The sequence below is a fragment of the Myotis myotis genome, unplaced genomic scaffold (genome assembly GCF_014108235.1).
Source record: "Myotis myotis isolate mMyoMyo1 unplaced genomic scaffold, mMyoMyo1.p scaffold_m19_p_10, whole genome shotgun sequence".
Lineage (NCBI taxonomy): Eukaryota > Metazoa > Chordata > Mammalia > Chiroptera > Vespertilionidae > Myotis > Myotis myotis.
The window spans coordinates 35,261,450-35,284,219 of NW_023416314.1; the positions used below are offsets into that span (position 1 = coordinate 35,261,450).

The 22,770-nt window shown below is 49.7% G+C and overlaps 1 protein-coding gene across 1 annotated transcript in view; it reads left to right on the forward strand.

Annotated features, from left to right (window-relative positions):
- Positions 1 to 22,770, forward strand: part of TENM4 (teneurin transmembrane protein 4) — a 734,586-nt gene that overhangs the window by 343,519 nt on the left and 368,297 nt on the right. Inside the window, exons 4-5 of the mRNA XM_036324847.1 lie at positions 4,618 to 4,905; positions 8,025 to 8,294. Coding sequence (XP_036180740.1) covers positions 4,618 to 4,905; positions 8,025 to 8,294 — 558 coding nt within the window. The remainder of the gene's footprint in view (positions 1 to 4,617; positions 4,906 to 8,024; positions 8,295 to 22,770) is intronic.

Here is a 22,770-nt window from a genome sequence, read left to right on the forward strand (position 1 = left end):
TCCCCCAGGAAACAGAATTCACCCCAGATGGTTCCAATGAACAGACGTTAACAAAGAGACACAGGTGTGGGCAGATGAAGGCAGCCAACCAGAATGGTGAGACACCCAGGGTCTCCATGCAGCAGAAAACTAGGGCACCCCTGGGCCTGGACAGGTGAGGGCAGGGAAGGATGTTTGCAGAGCCAGGGAGAGCTGGAGGCCTGGAAGAGGGGCCAACTGGTGGGAGAGGGAGTGGACAAAGCAGCGCTCTCTCCTCGCTCCTCCCCCTCCTGCCCCACCTCCTGCAGGAGCCTCCCTTGGGTGAACCCAGTGAACATCACAGGCAGGGCTCAGTTGAGAATGTCTGAGACATGGCAGGCAGCTGGTGGGAGAGAAACGGAGAGTGGATCTGGGAGAGAGGCCAGTTAGAGTGGCAGGTTATTCTGTGGGAGTGAGAGGAAGCAGAGGGAGAGTTAAAAAGGGTCGGGTAATGGGTTTAGGCGCAGTGGGAACCACTTGGTCAGCCAGTAAGGAGTGTCTGACATGTTTAAACACACGTGTACCGGTGCTTCTGCCCCCAGCCCATGAATTGGGTCCCCAGGATCTGAGCTGGGCACCCTTTCCAGCACACAGACCCTCCTGCCAGGGCCTCAGCATCACTGCACTGCAGGCCCTTTGCTCTGGGAGCTCTTCTCCACTGTCACGTCTTACATCCCGACCCATTCCCTTCTTTTATTTTTAATCCTCACCTGAGGTTTTTCCCCATTGATTTTTAGAGAGAGTTGAAGGGCAGAGGAGGAACAGAGAGAAAGAAACACCGTGTGAGAGAGACACATCAATTGGTTGCCTCCCGAACACTCCCCAACTAGGGCCAGAGATAGAGCCTACAATTGAGATGAATCAAACCTGACACCCTTCGGTCTAGGGGCCATCACTCTAACCACTGAGCAAACAGCCAGGGCATGGCCCCTTCTTTCTCTCGCTAATAAAGGTCAAGCTGAATGTAGACCATGACCAACCTCCCACCTGTTCAAAACACATAAGTATTTACTGAATTACTTTATTACGGCTAAAATGGGGGGCGGGGGGAAATCACAAGAAAACAGAAACACCAATTAGAAAGGATATATGCACCCCTATGTTCATAGCAGCACAATTTATAATATCTAAAATTTGGAAACAGCCTAAATGCCCATCAACAGATGAGTGGATTAGAAAACTGTGGTACATCTACACAATGGAATACTATGCTGCTATAAAAAAGAAGGAATTCTTGCCATTTGCAGCAGCATGGATGGAACTGGAGAGCATTATGTTAAGTGAAGTAAGCCAGGCAGTGAAATAAAAATACCACATGAACTCACTCATTTATGGATAATAAGGAATATATAACCTGATGAACAAAAAGATAGATACAGAGGCAGAGAAGCATCAAACAGACTGTCAAAGTACAATGGGAAGGCTGGGAGTATTGCGGGGGAGGTAAGAGATCAACCGAAGGACTTATATGCATGCATATAAGCATAACCAATGGACACAAGACACTGAGGGTGGGGGGAGCTAAGGGCATGTGCTGGGGCGGGTAGGGGAGGCCAGGGGAAGATCAATGGGGGGGAAAAAAAGGAGACATATGTACTACTATTTGTAATACTTTAAACAATAAAATAAAATTTAAAAAAATAAAATGAGGGGAATCAAAGGAAACAGGAGCATGGCAATTGTCCTCCGCGCTTCTGCTTTGTGGCAGGGAAGCCATGAGTGCCTGGGCTGCATTCTTCATCATCGTTTGTAGTTACTTAGTCTTTGCCTTGAAGCCAGTGTCTTTGGTCAACAGGCACACGCTGATAAGACAGTCACCCACCAAGTTAACAGCCGGAATGTGTCTCAGCCTATGAACACGTTTCCGGGGGGTGTTCCTTCTCCAGTTATAACTGACACTGAGCTGGAGACTTATAAAGTGCACCTTTTAAAAGTAAAATGTGGGGTTCTCCTGATGATAATGCGGCTAACATCTATTCAGCACCCATTATGTATCAGGGGCCATATGTTGCAGGGATGTGCATTAATTCATTTAATCCTCCGAACAACCCCAAGAGGTGCTATTTTACGGATGAGGACGCTGAAGCACAGAGTGGTTCAGTAACTTGTCCTAGGTCACACAGCTGCTCGGTGGAGGCATATACAGTGGGGCCTTGACTTAATTCGTTCTGAGACTGAGCTCGTTAAGGACTCGTTAAGGAGCTCATTAACTCAAATTACTCTATCAACTCAATGCAAAAAATCGGCCTAGAGACAGCTGGTATCTCAAAAAACTCATTAGTCGGGGCACTCGTAAGTCAAGGCCCCACTGTACTTCAAATGCAGGCTGCCTTTTAAAAGAATGCATCTGAGCAATGCATTTAATTTTAATTCCATCTTCGATGTATTTAATACATATTTATCTAAGTTGAACCACCAATATTTTATATTACTTAAGATTGGTAAGAAGAAATGAAGTTTATTCATTTATTTACTCAGCTGGCATTTCAGGAGTTCATGGATGCCAGGCCTGCCCTCCAGGAACTGTTGTCTGGGGAAGAGGCAGGCATCTAGTTAGGTAGATAGTCTATGATGAAACCACATGCACAGAGGTGCAGAGATCACAGAATTCATGTCTAGAAAGTGGCTCAGTGAGTGGAAGTGAGATGTGCCAGACACAAGAGCATTTGGACTGAGAACTGGAATTCACCCTAAAGTCTCTGCAGGGCTGCTAGGGGGGCAGAAGGAGGGCTCTGGCCTGATCTTGGCTTAGGAAATGCATCTGGCACAGCATGAAAAGGCAATGCTTTCTAGCAGTTACGTGGCAAGTTCAACCGCCTTGGTCAGAACTGTGGCTCCACCACTCAGGAACTGTGCAACCATGGGCAGGTCCTTCACCTCGCAATCTTTCATCTGAAAATTGCAGATGATCATAGTGCCTGCGTCACAGGATTAAAGTGGGGATTCTAATGTTACCATTAAGGAGAGGGCCTTTGGAGTCCTAGGAGGGAAGAGAGCATCTTCAGGCCAAAGGGATGTCTCAGATGTCCACGATTAAAGGCAGAACTTGGAAACCACTAGTTCCCTGACCAAAATGACTCGTCCTTGTGTTTTGTTTGGCCTGTAGAGTATTTTGAAATTAAAAATAATAAGTCCAATTTCCCAGCTTGTCTTAAAAACTCACAAGACACTCTGCACTCCAACGTGGCAGCATTGGCAGGCACTGGGTGGCACTGCCCTTGTGGACAGGCCCCCTCCCTGTCTGTCAGAGACCTGGCCCCCACAGGGAGACCCCAGGTGGCCCCATAGACCACACTCTCACTCTGTGGCTTCTCCGTACAACAGCCACCAAGCAGAATGTGTGTGTACCCATGTTTCTCTGGACAGTGGGACAATGAATAAAAGAACTGAGAGGCTGTGTGTCAAGAACGGAAGAGCTCTCATCACACATTATGCAGGACATTCTGCTTTCCTTCTGTGCTGACCCCTGGCTCTTGTAAGGGCTATGTTTGCTGCCCCCAGAGCCAAAGGAACACATTTGGAAAGAGAAAGAGGGTGTTATGACAGCTTTAAAAAATCCTGGGGTGTCAGTCTAGGGTAAAAAAGGTCAAGATGGAGGAAAGAGGAGAAAGGCAGGGGACAAAACAGCACCTTTCCTCTCTCCCTCCCACCCATCAGACACCCTGGCAACACCCAGATGTATGGGGCAGGCACCATAGCTCCCCCAGGTGCGAATTGTGCCACTGATGAGACGGCGAGTCTGCAGGTGAGGGAGTCCTCTCTCTGTCTGCATGGCCCTCAGAGCTAGCCCAGCTGGAAGGACACTGTTGTGTAGCAAGAGTGGGAGGAAGGAATAGGAAAAGCTCAGGTTTTAGAGCCAAGCCGACCTGGGTTCAGGGTCTGCCTTTGTTACCACCCCGTGACCTTGAAGTTGGTTCTGAACCTCCATTTTCTCAGCAGTCAGACGGGGATTGGTTGGCCAGTTAATGAAACCAATGTGAATCAGGTGTGCCAGGATTCGCTGGCGCTGCTAGAGCTCAGGAGTTAGCAAAACAGGTAAAGCCCAGGCTTGCAAGGAGCTTGCGTATTAGTGGAAGAAAACAAACAATAAGCAAGTAATTAGTTATCTGGTGGTGACGGTGTAGATTGGTTGTTGATACCTTGGCTCATTGGGTTAAATGTGATCATCTATGCAAAGTGCTTACCGCAGTGTCTGAGTAGAGTCATTCATTCTACGAATTCTTAAGGAGCCGCTCTTCTGGGTCAGGCCCTGTGGCAGCTGGGCACGTGATGGGAACAAGCCCGTGTTCCTGTCCCGGGGGATTAGGAAAACCAGAGCCCTCTGGCCTTCCTTAGCTTTCCTGGCAGGGATCACTTGAGGGGCAGGTTGGGGCATCTTCGAGGTGGAAGGCGGAGGAGCAGAGACAGGATTCATTTTTAGAGGCTCTGAGTGCAAGGCCCCCTGTGGTCTTGGAGGGGTGCTCTCACGCCTCGGAGCCAGAGGCCAGTCCCCGCAGCACTGCAGGGTGAATCAAGGTCTGAGGCCCAGATGGACCTGGCTGTGGTCTTTGCTTCCTGGGGCCCAAGCTCACGCCCTTTTCTTTGCTTTCCTGGCTCCAGACCGCTCAGCCCTGAGTGAGGCAAGGACCCTGTTCGTGGATGTGGAGGAGTGTGGGCCAGAGGCCATGGACGTGAAGGAGAGGAAGCCATACCGCTCGCTGACCCGGCGCCGGGACACCGAGCGCCGCTACACCAGCTCATCTGCAGACAGCGAGGAGGGCAAGGCCCCACAGAAGTCCTACAGCTCCAGCGAGACCCTGAAGGCCTATGACCAGGACGCCCGCCTTGCTTACGGCAGCCGCATCAAGGACATGGTGCCGCAAGAGGCTGAGGAGTTCTGCCGCACAGGTGAGGGAGGGCCAGGGCCAGAGCCTGGGGCAGAGCCTGGAACAGAGCCTGGGGCAGGTGTGCACGCAGGTGTGGCCCTGGGCGTGGGCGCAGTGGAGCAGCAGGGCCAGTGAGTGCTGAGTCAACACCAAATCTGCTATTTTGGCACTGGGATCTAGTCAAAGCCTGCCCTGCGGTTCATTCTCAGTTCATTGATTTTCATGCTCACCACTTCCTGGCATAAAGAGGTGGTTAGGAGCGGGGTCCATTCTTGGGGCTGAGTTCAGAGCCCTGGGCTCTCCTCCAAGCCTCACTGCTCAGCTGTCAGATGGGCAGGAGTGGCCTCTCTATTGGGCCGAATTGTTATGAGGACCATTGAGATGACGTGTTTAAATGGTAAGCGTGATAACACCAAGGAAGTGCTGAGTAAGTCTTGGCCGTTAGTTTTGTTATCTGTTTATATATTTCAACAAACATATCTTAGCACCTTTTGGTATCAAGTACTGCCCTCACCTCGAGAGGAAGCTGTTTCTGAGATGGACCTAAAAACTTCCTAATTTGGGGACTATCCTGGCACCTGATTCCCACTCTTTCATTTCCTACACACAGTGGTCACTAAACCTGTCCATCCTACTCCAAATCCCTCGCTCTTCTCCATCCCCTCCGCCACTGGTCCAGTTCAGGCCACTGTCTTCTCTCTGAGAGGATCAGCACAGCCCCCTTCACCCGGTGCTGCCCCCTGTGGTCTATTCTCTGCACTACAGCTGGGGTGAAGTTGGAAATGACTCCCCATGGCCCTTTGCCTGAGCTCCTTAACCTGGCTTAGTAGGGCTTTTTCCACATTCATTTGTCTTTTGGACTATTTTATCCCCTGCCTCTCCACCTCACCACCCATGCTCTGGACCCACTGGACTGTTCACTATGTCCACAGCTGCCATGATATGTTTGCCAACCTGGAGCCTCTGTGATTCCTGCCAATCCCTGAATGGTCCTGCAGCCCTCCCTGGTTCTACCCTGCCCACGTGCCTTCTACAGATAGGGTTAGCCAGGCATGGTGCTGTGTAATTTATATACATCTTGCCTTTGTTATTTAATCCTTACAACAACACCAAGTTGGTTCATTTGCCCAAGATCACAGAGGTAAGAAGAGCTGGACATGGGTGCACACACACACACACACACACACACACACACGCATACACACAGCATGTGGCCTCCCCCACAGGCCTGGATCCACAGGAAGGCTGACTTGTTGGCAAGGCTGCCTCTCAGGTTTGAAAGATGAGGGGTCTGCTCTCTCTCCTAGCTTGTGGTCAAGAGTTCAGACTCAGGCATCAGAAAACCTGGATTTGAATTCTGGCTCTGCTGCTCTTACTACCCTCAACTCCTTCCCTGAGCAGTGGGATAACTGTGACGCCTCCTATTAGGAGGCTGCTCAGAATGAACAAGGACTGGAAATAAAGCCCTTGACACAGTACCTGGCACAGATCAGCTGCTTCCCAAATGCTGCCTACTACTAGCTGTCATTGCTGGGTCTCAGTGAGGGGAAGGGACCAAGTGGTACCCAAGCTCCTCTCCAGCTCTGCCCGGCCCATGGCTGATAGAGCTCAGGGAGCCCTGCCAGTCCAGCGTGGCCTAGATGCCACCCTGGTGCACGAGGCTGCAGAAGAGGCCCCTTCTTGTCTTTGTAAATAACAAACAAGAAGCATTCTCATCTCATAGGCAGCTGTGAGCATCGCAGTTTATGAAGTATCCTCTCTCCCCTTACCTCTCTGGATCCTCAAAAATCCTGAGGGTAGTTTCTACCCGGTAGCAGGTCATAGGTTATCACCCCATTTTACAAACAAGAACACAGGCCCAGGTGATGTCACCAGCCTGAGCTTGCACAGCTAGATGTTGAGCAAGGTGGGATGGGCTCCTCGGGAAAGAGGCCAAAGGGACTTAAAGCAAACAGGAGCACATCTCATGTTTGGTGAAATAAATCATCTAAGCTCACACATCAGAGGGGCCAGGCTGGCTCAAAGGGATCGCCGAGCCCTTAGAGTCAGCTCTCTCCCTGCATTTCTCCAGTCCTGGGATGTCTCAGCTCACTCATATTGACACTGAGTCTGGCTGCTTAAAAGGATATTCAGGGCAAGCCATATGGAAATCAATGCAGCCAAGGCTGTTTATTGCAAATAAATTTGATATTTCACTTAATGTAGCAGTCATTCTTCATAATGTGTGACTGGTGTCCCTTGGGAGGGCTGGCCCAGCAGAGCAGGAATACTAGGGAGAGGGGGGCGAGACTGTGAAGCTGGGAGATGCATAGGACAGGGCTGTAGAAAGATCAGAGGGAGCAAACCGGGCACACAGGAAGTGTGGTGTGCAGTGAGGGTGGGAGGCAAACTGGCCTATGGCACATTCAAAACATTTAACATCTGGTCTGGCCCAGACCCTGGCCACTCAGAATGTCTTATTGGCACTGAACAGCCCAAGCCCCTGCTGTGCCAAGCCCGCTGACATTAACCTTTTAGCAGCTGCATCATGGAGAGACTGGGAGGTGATCTCATTGGGTGTGGGGGCCTTGTAGGGAAGAGACTGGAGTGGGCAGAGCAGAGGCTGGGGCACTGGGCATGAGAAGGCTTAGGCATCAGCTATTTACCAGGCAATATGGGACTGTTTCATGACTTTATCCTCCTTGCTGGCAAGCACTGCACCCCATCCTGACTGGAAGAGGAGACCCAAGGCCCTCCATTCAGTGTGGCAGACCTTTGTTGGCCCCTGTAAGCACCAGATTTTGTTCTAGGCACAGGGTTTTAGGAATGAGCAAGGCATGGTCCTGTGCCATGAGGTCATCATCGGTGGAGGGGTCAGGCCCTTAACTCTGTGACCGGGGCCGTGGACTCTGAGGAGCTCAGAGGAAGGGCAGTGACTTCTGCACAGGGTGTAGGGTTAGGGGAGACTTCACGGGGGAGGTGTCATCTGAGCGGGCCTTCCTCAAAGGGTGTAGAAGTTTGGGGCTGGTGGGGAAGGGGCAGAAGGAGCCATTCAGTCAGAGAAAAGGCACAGTGAGCTCAAAGGCCAGAGGGAGCCCTGGGCTGGGGGCCAGGCTCTGATGGGAAGACCCCTCCTAACCAAGCTCACCTGTTTCCTCCCAGGAGCCAACTTCTCCCTTCGTGAGCTGGGGCTGGGCGAGGTGACACCGCCTCATGGGACCCTGTACCGCACAGACATCGGGCTCCCCCACTGCGGTTACTCCATGGGCGCCAGCTCTGATGCCGACATGGAGGCCGACACCGTGCTGTCCCCTGAGCACCCCGTGCGACTTTGGGGCCGAAGCACACGGTCGGGCCGCAGCTCCTGCCTGTCCAGCCGGGCCAACTCCAACCTCACGCTCACCGACACGGAGCATGAGAACACCGAGACCGGTGAGTGGCAACCTGGCCTGAGCCAGGCACCTGGGCTGCAGGACCGGGGTTTGAATTACACCATTGCTTGGGGCTCTAGTGATGTTGGTGACAATTGCTTTGCTCTTAGTGGTCAAAAGTCAAAGCCTCTTGCACAGACACGTATAATACCCACCAAGCGGTGCCATGACAGAGAGTGGATCTCCACTCTTTCTTTCCTGATTAGGCAGGTGCCTCAGAGATGGGGAAGCAGAGGGGCCAGGGACATGGCTAACCCATCCCCCACAGCTTGTCTGCTAAGGCCTGGGCCCAGGATCCTGCCTGAGCCCTGCTCCTGTAGGCTCCAGCCTCCAGGTGCTCAGCAGTCCTGGGCCATCGCCATGGGCGCTGCCCCACCCCAGCATCTTGTGTTGATCAGAGATGGCTTCCAAACAAACACTCTCATGGTGGGATAATTCAAAACTTGAGGTTTTGCTCTAGCTTTCCCATATCTGCAAGATTGGGGAAGTGTGGCTGGGCTAGACTCCGTATTTTAGTCTCATTTCTTCAGCCCTTTCTTCCAAGGCCTCCTTTCTCTGGTGCAGGAAAGGGAGTCTGGGTTCAGAATGCTCCTCCTTACCATCATACCTGAGGGACCTTGAGTTAGGCCTGCTCTGCAGTTTGCTGCTGCGGGGAGTGGGAAGCGGGGGCGGGAGCCTCCCTTTCTCTGGTGCTTTGGGACCCGCCAATTTCTGGGCAGCAAGATACTTGGGTTATTCATTGCTTTGAAGGCTTCTTGCTATGGTGACAAATGATCCCTTTTCCATAAAGTCATGACAGAGTGAGGTGCACACCACCCACACTATTGTACACTCCCTGAGAGCTGAATCACTGCTGAATTAAGCCTCTGTTGGGTGATAATGGCATAGTCAATGAGCCTGAAGAGCCTGGGCCTTTGATAATGGGGTCAGGGAAATGGCTGCCTGCTTCGCCTGGCCTGCATCCTCTCCTGATTATCCATTTCTGCACTGGCCACCACGCTCCAAGCCCCACTGAACTCAGGGAGGATGGGCAGGCAAAGGGGGTGGGCATGAGAATCTAACAGCCCCGGCCTCTGTATCCCTTCCAGACCTAGACTCCCCAAACCCAGACACCCCACAGGCGCCCATGCACTTGCCCACTTTCTCCCAGTTGGGAAGTTAGATTAACAACTTTGTGATACTTGGGTCTAAATGCTGTCAGGGACTCATACTGACAGTAAATGAGCCATGGGAATGGCTCCCTTTTATCCACTGATGAGGTTGACAGTACTCTTGCTCACAGGGTGTCTCCTCAATTGACAGCTGAAGATGGGCTCAGAGGTGAAGGGTATATGGGCCTTGTCTAGTTGAGCTGGAGCCAGGCTCTCCTCCTGTCCTGGTTCTTTCTCTTCCTCTTTTCTCCCTATCCCCCCAACCTTCAGTCTTCCTCCTCTCCTCCTCCTCTCTTTCTCTCATATTCTCCCTACTGGCCACAGTTCCCCTTTCCCTGTGATGAGAATTCAGATCTTATGATCGAGCAGGGCTCAATTCCATAGGACATGTAAAGCAACACATCACAGTGTGGCCACTTTTCAGGAGTAGAGGGAAGACATATAGAGGGCCTACTGTGTGTCAAGCTGCTGCACATGTGTGACTGATTGCCTCTAATCCTCATAACAACATTATGGTATTTCCATCTCCCAGATGGGAGAACTGAGACTCCAAAAAGGTCACCTGACCCGCCCAAGATTGCATAGCCAGTGAGTCATCAAGTTGGCAAACCTCGGATTTGAACTCAGATTTCTCTGATCCTCTAGTCTGAGCCCTTTGCCCAGCTCCATTGGAATGAGGAAGAGGGTGGGACTCTCAACTGAGGTAATCAAACATGTGTGACCAAGTTCTCAGAGCTCCTTACCAGATGCAAATGCAAAGCATAATCCCCAGCAACTTCCAGCCACAGGAACCCGCCTCTGCCCCCACCCTCTCCAGCCTTGCATTAGTCAATAGTAATTGTCAACAGTATTGATAGCGGTGGAGGCTTTTGCTGAGGTCACAGTGATGCTGCATGCAGCTGCCATCAATAATAACTTTTATGGGGTCCATTAAAGCCAATTTCTGCCCTTGAAGGTTAATGTCAGCAGCTTTTATGTCACTGCTTAATATCCAAAATAAATACAGAATTGACTGGGTAATGTAAACACAAATCTTCCTCTTCAGGGCCGCCAGGCAGAGCCGCCCCTCAGCCTCTCCCGCTGAGTGGAGCCAGCAGGCTGGGGGGCAGTGAGGAGGAGCTGGCACCAGGCCAGGCACACAGTTGGCATTCAGTAAATGTTTTCTAGAAAGCAAAGGTTGCAATGTGAGCTCTATTTCCACCCACAGGGTCAGGTAGGCACAGTGTCTCTGTTGTAGAGTCATTCTGTAATTTTGTCTATATACTGAGCTCCTTGATTGTGCCAAACATTATTCTAGAATGCAGGATCTAGATGAATATAGGGGGAGATGGTGATATGACAGTCTTATGGCCCAATCTATAAGGGAGGGGTAGCAGGCAGTGTCACAGACTGGACAGAACAGTGATTCCAGAGTTAGTGAGGATACCTGGCCTTAAATCCTGGCCATGCTGTGTCCCAGCTCTGAAACCTCCTTGAGTCACAGTTTCCTAAAACAACATGCCAGAGGTTACCAAGGGCTGGGAGAGGGAGGAATGGGGAGTTAGTGTTCAATGGGTGCAGGGTTTCTGTTTGGGACAATGAAAAAATTCTGGAGATGAGCTAGTGGTGATGGTTACACATGTGAATGTGCTTAATGCCACTGAATTGTTCACTTAAAAAATGGTTAAAAGGCCCTGGCAAGTATTCTCAGTGGTTAGTGTTGGCCCCGTGTACCTAAGGGTCACATGTTTGATTCCCAGTCAAGGCTATGTGCCTGAGTTGCAGGTTTGATCCCTAGTCCTGGTGAGGGCACATGCGGGAGGCAACCAATTGATGTTTCTCTCTCTCTCTCTCTCTCTCTCTCTCTCTCGCTCTCTCTCTCTCCCTCTCCCTCCCTCTCCCTCCCTCTCCCTCTCCCTCTCCCTCCCTCTCCACTCCCACACTTTCTAAAAATCAATGGAAAAAAGATCCTCAAGTGAGGATTAATAACAACAACAACAAAAATGGTTAAAAGGGTTATGTATGTTTTACCACAATAACAACAACAAAAAGATCAGCATGTCATCTTTCGTACTTGAAGGGTTACCGTGAGCTTGTACTACATTTGTGAGGTGTCTGGTCTGGTTCTTAATTCATGCTAGCTATTAATATTAATTTTGCCCTGAGGGTGTAGAGGCTCATTCCTTCATTCCACTCATGGTATGCACCTGGGCTCCAAGGCAAAGTAGGACTTCCCTGAGCATAAGGGAGCCAAGAGGCATTCCCAGTAGAGGCGATTGCGCAAGCCAACGCCTGGAGGCGTGAAGAGGCATGGTGGGTCTGGGGAATAGTGAGGATTTACTCCGCACTTTAATCCCGGAGGCAAATTGAGAAATTCACTTAGAAAGGAAACAATGAAACAGAATCACAGTTACCCCCAAATTATCAGGCAGCCTGAGTGTCAAAAGGGAAATTATTAGTTAACCTAATTAGGCAGCCAAGTTGCTTATTCAGAGTCAGAAGATTAGGTGAGCATCTCCAAAGCACAGTGAGAGAGAAGCTCATTACCAAGTTAACTCAATTTCTCCCCTGCCCTCCCTGGCTCCATGCTCATGAGACTTGGTTTTAAAAGTCTGTGGGAAAATCTATCATGAATTCCCTAAGTGGCCGCAGTTGTAGCTACCCAGCCATAGTCCTTCATCTGGGATTGGAAGCTGGGCTCCCTCAGCTGGGGTGGGGATTGGACCCTCACACTTGACTACCTGGCAGCTTTGTGAGCCGGCCCATACTCCCGCCCGGGAATGCATAGGTGCCAGCATTTTCAGGGAGTCAGACCCTCCCCCTGGACAGTGTTATTCGTGTAATAAGGGCGGTAAGGCCCCAGGGTCCAAGCAGGCGTGGGAAGGGTCTAGTAGAGTCAGAGCACTTGAGACTCTGGGAGCCAGAAGAGAGCTGGCTCTAGACCAGCTGTGGGCAAACTACGGCCCGCAGGCCGGATCCGGCCCATTTGAAATGAATAAAACTAAAAAAAAAAAAAAGAGACCGTACCCTTTTATGTAATGATGTTTACTTTGAATTTATATTAGTTCACACAAACACTCCATCCATGCTTTTGTTCCGGCTCTCCGGTCCAGTTTAAGAACCCATTGTGGCCCTCGAGTCAAAAAGTTTGCCCACCCCTGCTCTAGACTCTGACTCTTAACCTTTTCCCATTTTCTAGCCAAGGAAACTGAGATCCAGAGAAATTAGGTGAAGTGCTGATGATTGCACAGCTGGTAAATGGCAGAGCCAGGTTGAGACAGATCTGCCTCACTCCAGTGACCACTACACACTACAGTTTTCTGTAGAAACTGGTTTTTATTAGCTTAACGCATACAATTTATATGATCTGAGAGGTGATTCTAGCTGTTTCCAGAACATACACTTTTGTCAGCGTTAGAAAGTTCCAGAAAGCAAACTGAATCCATAACCTGTGAGAGCTGATCAGGAGCTAAAGATTATACCAGGCCACTCTGAAATTGTGGTGTGCTATAGAAAACATGTTTAGAGTAGTGATCATAGAGGTTTAAGAGAAAAATTCCAGCCAGAGGATGTCTGAGAAGGTTTCATGGAAGAGGTGCTGGCCCTGGGCTTTGAGGGCTAGGAAGGACTTTCACGGGTAAAGAGGAGGAAGCCAGGGGATTCTGTGTGCCAAAGGCATGGAGGTGGACAAACTTAAGTTGTATCCCATGAGGTTGGAACTTCAGAGTGTGAGTGGAGCTATGGGGGCAGGTGTGCTGGGAGGGAAGGTTGGAGAGTTCAGTGGATTGTCTGTCTTTAACAACAATTTGTTGAGCACCTACCATGTGCCAGGTACTGTTTTCAGCATGATCAACACAGACAAGCCTGCCTACTCATCAGTGGGGAGTCTGATGATATACAAATTTAACAATTCACTTATATAGGATGTGTTATGGAAAGGGGTGAGGGGATGCCAGATGGGAGAGGGGTTGCAGTCCTAAATATGGTGGCCGGCGAAGGCTTCACCGATGAGATGGCATTTGAGGCAGGTGAGGGGAGAGTGCGGAGGTGTCTGGAGGAAAAGTGACGCTGGCAGAAGGAAGGGCAGGTTCGGGGCACTTGAGGCAGGAGCGTGTCTGGCTTGTTTGAAAGCAGGAGGAGGCCAGTGCGGCTGCAGTAAGGGAGGAGGTCAGAGGCAATGTGGGGTAGGGATGCATGCAAGCCATTGTCCAGGGAGCCAGGGGAGGGTTCTGAGCTGAGTAGTGACAGAGTCTGATTAACACGTGGACAGGATCATACTGGAAGCAGTACTGAGCTCTCATGAGCTATGTTGAGTAGGGGGCTACTGCAGTAAATCCAGGAGACAGGACGGGGCTCAGGCCAAGAGGAGACATGGAGGCAGTGAGGAGGGGATCAGTACCTACTAAAGGGAACGAGTTGCTCCTCCCTATTAGCAGTGAGAAGACCTCAATGCTCTTAGGTTCTGTGACCAAAATGGGCTCCCAGGGGAGGGGCACATCCGATTCTTCTCCTGGCCTCACAGCTTCTTGGGCCCACTTGCAGAGTGTTTTAGCACTGGTCTGTCCCATGCCACAGTCCACACTCTCTCATAGTTCATGGCTTTGGTCATAACCCACAGCCCTCACCCGTTCCTCATACCTCGCTCCATCCTGCTGCTGATCACCTTGGTTTCTGACCTTGCTGCCCAACTCCCACTCCCAGCCTTGCAGTTCCTCCCACATGAGACACTTGGCACCATCTTTGTTTGCTATAATCTTGGCTTCTCTTTGGCCATAATTCCAGTCCTCCCTTCTGCTCACTAGCCTCAAACTGCTTTAGTAAAGTTTGACCTAGGACGTCATAGTACCACCTCCGCTGGAGTTGCATGACTGGGGAGCCAGTATGTAACAGCCACTAGCATTGTTGTCCTTGTAGTTCCTCATAAGAGGACTTGAAGAAGCCCTGGCCTGGTTTAAATGTATCCCAAATCCACTCCCCACTGGTGAGCTCTGTTGCTCCCCCTGGTGGACAAGTACATACTAGTACAAGAGCACCCTGCTTCTGTACTGGGGGGAGGAAAAGAGAGACAGGGAGATTCAAGCTACACCAAATAAGGATAGATTGCATTCTTGAAACTAGGTTAGGACCTGCTGTGTGTGCACAGAGGTGCAGCAAACCGGTTTTGCTTTTAATCTGAGCCAACATGACTTTCAATTCCAGTGGAAGCAATGATGTGCACAATGTCAAACTTCCTACCAGAAGACATTTGCAAGGCACTTTTTTCCGATCAGTGAGCTCAGCTTTATCCAGGGAGAGTGACTCCTGGGCCTTTTTCAACTTCATCTAACCCAGGATGACTTCGGGGAAGAACAGAATAACTGATGATGGAAAAATTGCTGTCTACCCTCAAGAGCCTAATTCCAGTGCTGGTTGTGTGGAGTCTAGGGATGAATCTGATTCAATCTGGGGCTCTGTTACCAGTTCCAGTGTGACCTGGAGCAAGTCACTTCCTCTCTGGGCATGAGTTTCCCCATCAGCCTAATGGGGTCATTAAGATTCTCAGGCAGCAAGATAATTCTGAAGGAGAATGGACTTTGGAGTCTAACTTAGAATTCCAGCCCAGCCATCCAGGAATTGGATGGTTTTGTGCAAATATTGAGTCTCACTGAGCCTCACTTTCTCCCTCTGTAGCATGGGTTTGGATGCATGCCTGCCTCCTAAAGTTGTAACAGGCATGAAAGGCGAAGATCAAGGAACGATCAGGGCTACATTTTCCAAACTGTGGGTCATAACTGATCCTGACATCAGTGCTATGGTTCAGCACCATCATTTGAAATAGTAAATGGAATAAAGAGGAACAGAATCGAGTGTATAGCCCATAGTACTATTTTGTGAATTTTTATTTTAGTACACACAACACCTATACTAGGTCACCATATACAATGTATTTCTTTTATATATAATTATATTTTTATTGAATTCAGAGAGAAAGGGAGAGGAAAAGGGATATAGAAACATCAATGATGAGAGAGAATCATCGATTGGCTGCCTCCTTCACACCCCCTACTGGGAACCAAGCCTGCAACCCGGGAATGTGCTCTGACCAGGAATCAAACTCATAGGTCGATGCTCAACCACTGAGCCATACCAACCAGGCTCAATGTATTTCTTACTGTGGAGTTCAATTTAAAAAAAATGTTTAAATTGTATATAGCAGGACCTTATGAATGTTAATGCCTTTCCTTCAAGAACCCATCAGCTTAAGAATTCTATGATTCATAATGTCACCATCTTGTCCAAAACTATTGACATAGTATTTTCAGGACCCCTTACTGTGAATGAGTGTGTATCTGGGCAGGGCCTCATGACTCAGGTGAAAGAAGCTGGGCTCTAGGGTCAGATGAACTTGGCCAAGGTCACGGGGATTGTATAATGACAGACCTGGAATTCCTGGCTATCTCTCTTCCTCTTACCCCCCAGTTCCTCCTATATAAATGGCCATTGTGACCAATAAACCTGAGGTTAGTTATGAGCTGTGCGGACAGTAGGAAAAGCACCCCCAAACAGGAGGAGCTGACCTGGGAGGATACAGAGGCTGGAAGAGTTATCATCTCAGTTCACATAACCTGAATCTCTCCACTTAGCACAAGGCAATTGGAGAGGAATCCAGGGCAAATATACCTGAGCCCCACCTGCAATTAGTATGTCCCCCAACCTGTGGGTCCTTATCACAAATTTAATTGCACAGTCATCAACCCAAACAAATTGACCACAATATGGAAATGACTCTCTTTCCTCTGACTTCGGGCTCCTCCAGGAAAATCACTCACAGCTCGGTGTGAGGAAGGGCTGCTGGAAGCTCATATGGGTGTGACACAGGGAACACAGTGTGGGGAGGGTGCCAACGATCATCCTCAGGCTCTCCGGAACCAGTGCAAACCCCACCAAGTACCTCTTTCCGGAAGAGGTCTCAGAGAAGACCAGACCCTCCCCAAACTCTCCCTGAAGGGACAGGCCCAGCTCCCTCTGATGGTGAGAAGCAGAGATGGTGAAGAAGAGGCCCATTAAACTAGCAGTCAGAAGCATAGGACCTGACTCCCAGCTGCTGGCCTGTGTAGGAAATACCACAGGTTTGTTATGTCTGAGCCTATGGGGATGAAGAGGACATGAAGCCAGAGAGGAAAGCTAGACTCTGCCATGGCCGAGTGGTTCTCACCTGCTGATTCAAGAGTCGGCCTTTCCCTGAAGGTCATAAGGATACACAGAAAAGGTTTAACCCCCAGAGTGCCTGGGTGCGCAATCGCGCCCCTCCTGTCTTTTGCCAAAAGTGCTGGGAAATGCTGAACCGATTTGGCTCAGTGGATAGAGCGTCGGCCTGCGAATTCAAGGGTCCCAGGTTCGATTCTGGTCAAGGGCATGTACCTTGGTTGCGAGCACATCCCCACTGGGGGGCGTGCAGAGGCAGCTGATCGATGTTTCTCTCTCATGGATGTTTCAAACTCTCTATCCCTCTCCCTTCTTCTCTGCAAAAAAATCAATAAAATGTATTTTTTAAAAAAGTTCCACTATCAAAGCTTCGAAATGGCATCCAGTTCTAAGTCTGCTTTTATTAGTGATGATGATATTGCTAAATATGCCAATGTAGTAAAGGTTTCCTTAAGTTTTTGAATATGTAACTTCATTTACTTGCAATTCATAACTTTTTTACTAAACTGCTGTAAAATCAGCAAAAATGCCTTGGCAATTTTAGCATAGTTCCTAGGATATTGGTTGGCACTCAAAGGGTTAAGCAGGGAGAAGTGAGAGGGGGACAATTCCTTCCCTGATTCAGCTGAGGACTTCCATCTCTAAGAGCTTATCTTTCCCTTTGTATGGATGATGAAATTGCCCCCACCCCACTATGTGTCCCTCCTTAAATTCCTATGTTTAAGCTCCATCCCCTCATGTCATGGAGGTGATTGGGCATGGGGGCTTTCGGGAGGTGGTGAGAGTAGGCCTCAGGATGGAATCGGTGCCTTTATAGGAAGAGGAAGGGAGAGAGCACTCTCTCGGGCACCAAGAGGAGAGTCCTCAGGACCGCTGTGCTGGCACCCTCCAGAGCTGTGAAAGATGAGTTTCTGTTGCCTAAATCACCTAGCCTGTGCATTTTATTACAGCAGCCCAAGCTGACTAAGACAGGCCCCAGAAACTTAGGTAACTTTCCAGCCAGGAAGTCTACACTGATACATAACAGGGCTGTTGCAGGACAAAGCTCTTTCCTGAAGCCATACTGCCTCACGGAGACAGGAATGCAAAGATGTTAGAGTGAATGACCAACAATGCTTTCGTGGGTTACCAAGGTGCCAATATGCCAGACTTTCCCCTCCGAAAAAACAAACAACCTAATAACTCACATTTATAAGTCCAGATTCTGGTGCCAGATTAACTGGGCTCAAATCCCAACTTTTCCACTAATTAGCTGTGTTGCCTTGTGTTACACACGATATGTTTTTTTAATGTCCATGCCTCTATTCCCTAACCTGTAAGATGGGGCTAATCCTACTGTCTACCTCATAATGTGGTTATAAGAATTAAGTGAGGTCAGAAATTAAAGCACTTAGAATAGTGCCTGGCATATAGGAGTGCTATTCAAGCATCTGCTGCTGCTGCTGCTGTTATTATTCATGGTACAGTGCCTTGTGATTTACAAGGCGTTTTCACATCTCGTTTAATGTTTGCAACACACTTTGGGGTAGACACCAGTCATAGTTGTTTGGAGGTGCTCTGAGATGACACAGCTGGCAGCGGGGAAGGCAGGATGCAACCTCTGGTCCCTCTGACCCTGCCCCAGGCACAGCTGTCCGTCCGCCCTCTGGCAGCCTGCAGCCTGGCTCGTTCTGCCAGAGAGGACTCCCCACCTAGCAGGGCCGAGTGTGAGAACTCCATCAGGCCTGCTCTGCCTCAGTCTGTCTGGGAGAAGGATCTCAGCCTCGGCTGTCTGTTCAGGAGGAAACTTCCCTTCAGATGAAGAGTCAAACCCTTTGTGGTACGAACACTGGAGTGGACTTTTCTTTCCAGGACTGCTTAGCAGCCTGGCTCCTAAATGAGTTTGCTGCGCTCTGCTTTGTAGGACCTTAAGCACAAAACAAATTGCTTCCCTGAATGTGCCTCTGAGAAGGGAACAATCAGATGGAACAAAGGGGGTTCAAAGTGCGGAGTAAACCCAGGGAAATTGCTTGCTGTTCCAGCTTCCTCGAAGGATGGGAAGAGAGAGGAGCCACCCTGGGTGTGGGTGGGATGTGGGCTGTGAAAATGCAGAGAAAGGAACCAAACGGGCTCAGTCAGAAGTTAGCACATTCGAAGTGAGACACCTGGGCCTCTCTCCTGCCCGCTGCCTTGCTCCCAGGCCAAAGGAGAAACTGCTGAAACCCAAAGCATTTACCCTTCTTTCCACCTGCATTCACAACTCAATAGTCTAGCTCGGCCCTAGAGTTAGCAGTGCTCAGAGAAACATTTTATTTGGGGAAAATAGTGTGCCATTTTTCTCCCCCTGCTAAATTTTTAAAAAAAAGTCTACTCTGGGATGGGGCCACTATTATTCACATTTAGGGAGTGTGTAATAGCTCACAATTTTTCATAAATTATCACATCAGCTTCCTGGGCCAGGACACCTGAGCCCGCACCCTGACTTTGAATGGATCTTCACACTGGAGACTGTGTTGGTGCCGGGAGCCGGTCCATGCTTGCTGTTTCAGGGGACCTGGCATATATGGCATACTGTTCTTAATATGTTTGCTCACCTTCTTGGCACTATGTGTTTTAACCAAGGTCTCTGAGAAAGGTTGTTTCCCCAGGTAGGGATTTTCCCCTGAAGTTAGGGAGGGAATAAAACCTCTTAACTAAGTGTCAGGCGGGTAATTAATCACTTTAACTATGAACAATCATGCTTAAGCTACATAATCTTTACTCCCTGGAATGGAGATAAGAAACGCCCTAACCTTTGTAATAGAGATTGATAGGATTGAATCAACTGGTATAAATACAGATGTAACGAGACAGAAAGAGACAGAACTTAGAACACAGAACTTAGATTGAGAGAACATGGCAAAAGATCCTGGACTGAACCTGACTACAGAAATTGGCAAGAGAACCTGACTAGAACCTGGTGACTGAACCTGGCTGGAGAACCTGGACAGAACCTGGCTGGAGAACCTAGCGAGGGAACATGGCTACAGAACCTGGCTGGAGAACCTGGAGAACCTAGCAAGAGAACATGGACACAGAACCTGGCTGGAGATCCAGAGCAGAACTTCGCTGGAGATCCAGAGCAGAACTTCGCTGGAGATCCTGGCTAGGCTGCTGATCAACTGAACACTGTCTCCGTGTCCTTCCTTCTTCGCCGACTCCGTCCACACCTTTGGGGACCCCTGGACCTGCTGGGGTTGGACCCCGGCATGTTGGGGTGCTTAAGGCTCTGGGCTCAGCATATAGTGGGACTCAGAGGTAAGAGTTATCATTAGAGCTAAAGGATGCAGAGCCAACCAGCAAAGGGGAGGATGCAGAGGGTGGAGTTCGGAGGAAATCAGGCACCAGCTCCCAGAGTCCTCTCCTGCAGTCACAGGAGATGCCCTGACTCCTCCAGCTGAGTCATAATACAAAGTACTGTCCGCCAGGGAAGCTCAAAGGAGACCCCTGTGCCCAAGGATTCTTCCCCGGGGCTGGTCCCAGCGGTACCTCTGCTAACAGGTCCCAAAAGCCCAGACTCTCAGAAGGAAAGCCGGTAGTCGGCACAAACCTCATTATGTGCACACAGTCCAGGCACAGGGAGCCACTCTTGCTGCTTAGGGAAAGTTTTATGTCCGATAAGGAACTGTTTCCCAGCAAGTTCCCAGATGTCAACCTTCCTAAGGTGGCCGTCCCAGGCCGGCTTTGTTGGCTCTTTCCTGCAGGAGCCGCTTGTACTGTCCTCCTGTTTGACCAGCAAGCAACCCTAGCAGGCCACCCGGTGGACACCTCTCAGCTATGTAGTCCTTTCTCCTCTCTCTGTCTTTCACGCGGTAACCTTTATAAAGTGATGATAAACTTCACCCGTAAGAAATGGCTTGAAAAAGAAAGTTCGCCAATTAGTGCTGTTAATAAAGGAGAGAAAATGAAATGATGACTCTCGGGAAGGAAGAAGAAAGGCATTTTCAGTGATCTCACAATGGTGCCATGCTTCTGGTCTGCCGTGGTGTTGATGAATTGGGAGTGGGGGCAGGGAACTCAGTGACTGAGCAGGTGCTGTGGACATTCAGCAATGCTAGGCTGAGGGAATGCTGAGCTGAGGCAGGCGTGGGCTCCGGCCCCCGACTCATAGTGTAAAACAGACAGACACAGCCTGCAGTGGTAGGTGAGTGCTGTGAACGACCCTGGGGGCCATGATTCCCATCCAGGGAGCGCTGGATGGACCACAGGAAGAAGAGTGTCTGCCTCCCTGGCCTCTCACTCCTACCCATCCTGGCACATGATTTTCAGGGGTCCCAATGGCAAAAGAGGAGGCTGTGGGACCAGTATGCCAATTGATTCAGAAAGTAACATGCAGGGGAAAGCTTTGGTGGAGAAGTCCCAGACCGACTGGACCCTAAATCCGCCTCTCTGATAGGCAGGGTAACAGCAGGACCCCTTAATTCCCTCCTACCAGAGACCACCAGGAGCTCACCTGGAGCTGAACAAAGGTGGGTCCATTGGCTATTTCCAGTGAGGCTAGGGAATGCACATCGTGTCTCAGCAAAGGGGGTTAGGAGAGATGCTCAGGATGTGGCCTGTGTTAGGTGATTTTGAGACGAGTTTAGGGAAGTAGAGATTTGCTCTGGATTGGACACCGTCGGCAACTGGGGGTTGTTCTGTGCCTGGGTGTCTTAATACATCTTATAAAGAAGGCAGGGAGAATGAATGAGGTGAAAGTTGTAATTGAAAAATTGTAATCCTATTAGCCAGGATAGGGGGATGGCTGGTCACTTTGTGGTTTGGACACTGTTCCCATTAGTTTCTGAGTTCAGACATTATTGCTGTGTGGCCTTGCCTTTGTCTTCATCTGTTATGGCCATAGAGTTGCCGGTATGTGAAATGGCTTGTATTCCACAGGAGAAACCCCTGCCTGGCTGAGTGCCTGGCCCATTCCCAAGCTAAGGACAAAGGAACAGACCTGTGGGCCTGGTGACAGCTGGCTCCAGGGCCTCCGTGAGCTGTTCTGTGAAAATAGCAATGAAAATAACTTATTTAATAATGAGTAGTATTATGATCATTAAGTTCTACTAAATAGTTACTTTTTAAATAACATCCTATATAATAAAGAGGTGATATATTAATTGACCATCGCACCCTGGCACAAGATGGCCACCCCCATGTGGTCACAAGATGGCTGGCAGGGGAGGGCAGTTCGGGGGGACCAGGCCTGCAGGGGAGGGCAGTTGGGGGCAATCGGGCCAGCAGGGAAGCAGTTAGGCGTCAATCAGGCTAGCAGGGGAGTTGTTAGGGGGTGATCAGGCTAGCAAGCAGAAGTGTTAGGGGCAATTAGGCAAGCAGGCAGGCGAGTGGTTGGGAGCCCCGGATTGTGAGAGGGATGTCCGACTACTGGTTTTGGCTCCATCCCTGTGGGATCCCTGTGGGATTGGGCCTAAACCAGTAGTCAGACATCCCCCAAGGGGTTCCAGATTGGAGAGGGTGCAGGCTGGGCTGAGGGACACCCACACACACACCAGTGCACAAATTTTGTGCACTGGGCCTCTAGTATATTCAATAAATAATCAAATTGACTTTATTATAGGTCGGATATCCTATGAGCCTCTTTCAGTATATAATCTCATGTCATCTTTAATATCTTTTCAAGATTAGTATTTTGATTTTTTTTTTCAGATGAGAAAATAAAAACCCAGACAGGTTAAGTGACCTTCCTACAGCCACTTACCTATTAAGGGGGAGAGGACTGAATTCACACGACCTGCCTGACTCCAAAACCTGTGCTCTTCCCACCGCCCCTCTGGCCTCTTGGACATGTAGGTGCATATGGTCACTAAAGAGATGGCTTGTGGAGCTGCAGTTGAGACTGATATTAGTCCAAAGAGCATGACTGCTGAGACATATCCAAAGCATGTTTTTGGGTCCACAAAAATATCCTGGGCCCCAGAAGCCCAGGCCCTGGCACGGTGTGTGGTTCCTGGGAGCTGCTGATGTAGCTCTAGCACCATGAGCCCACCCTGGCATCCCCAGGAGGGAGGGTGAGCTGGGTCTGTTTATGTTCTTGCACAATTGGCTAATTAATGCAAAAAAGAGCTGGCAGTTATTGATTAACTCAGCCTTCCACCATGAGGAATGAAACTCAATATCTATAACTCCAAAGCTGGGGTGAGT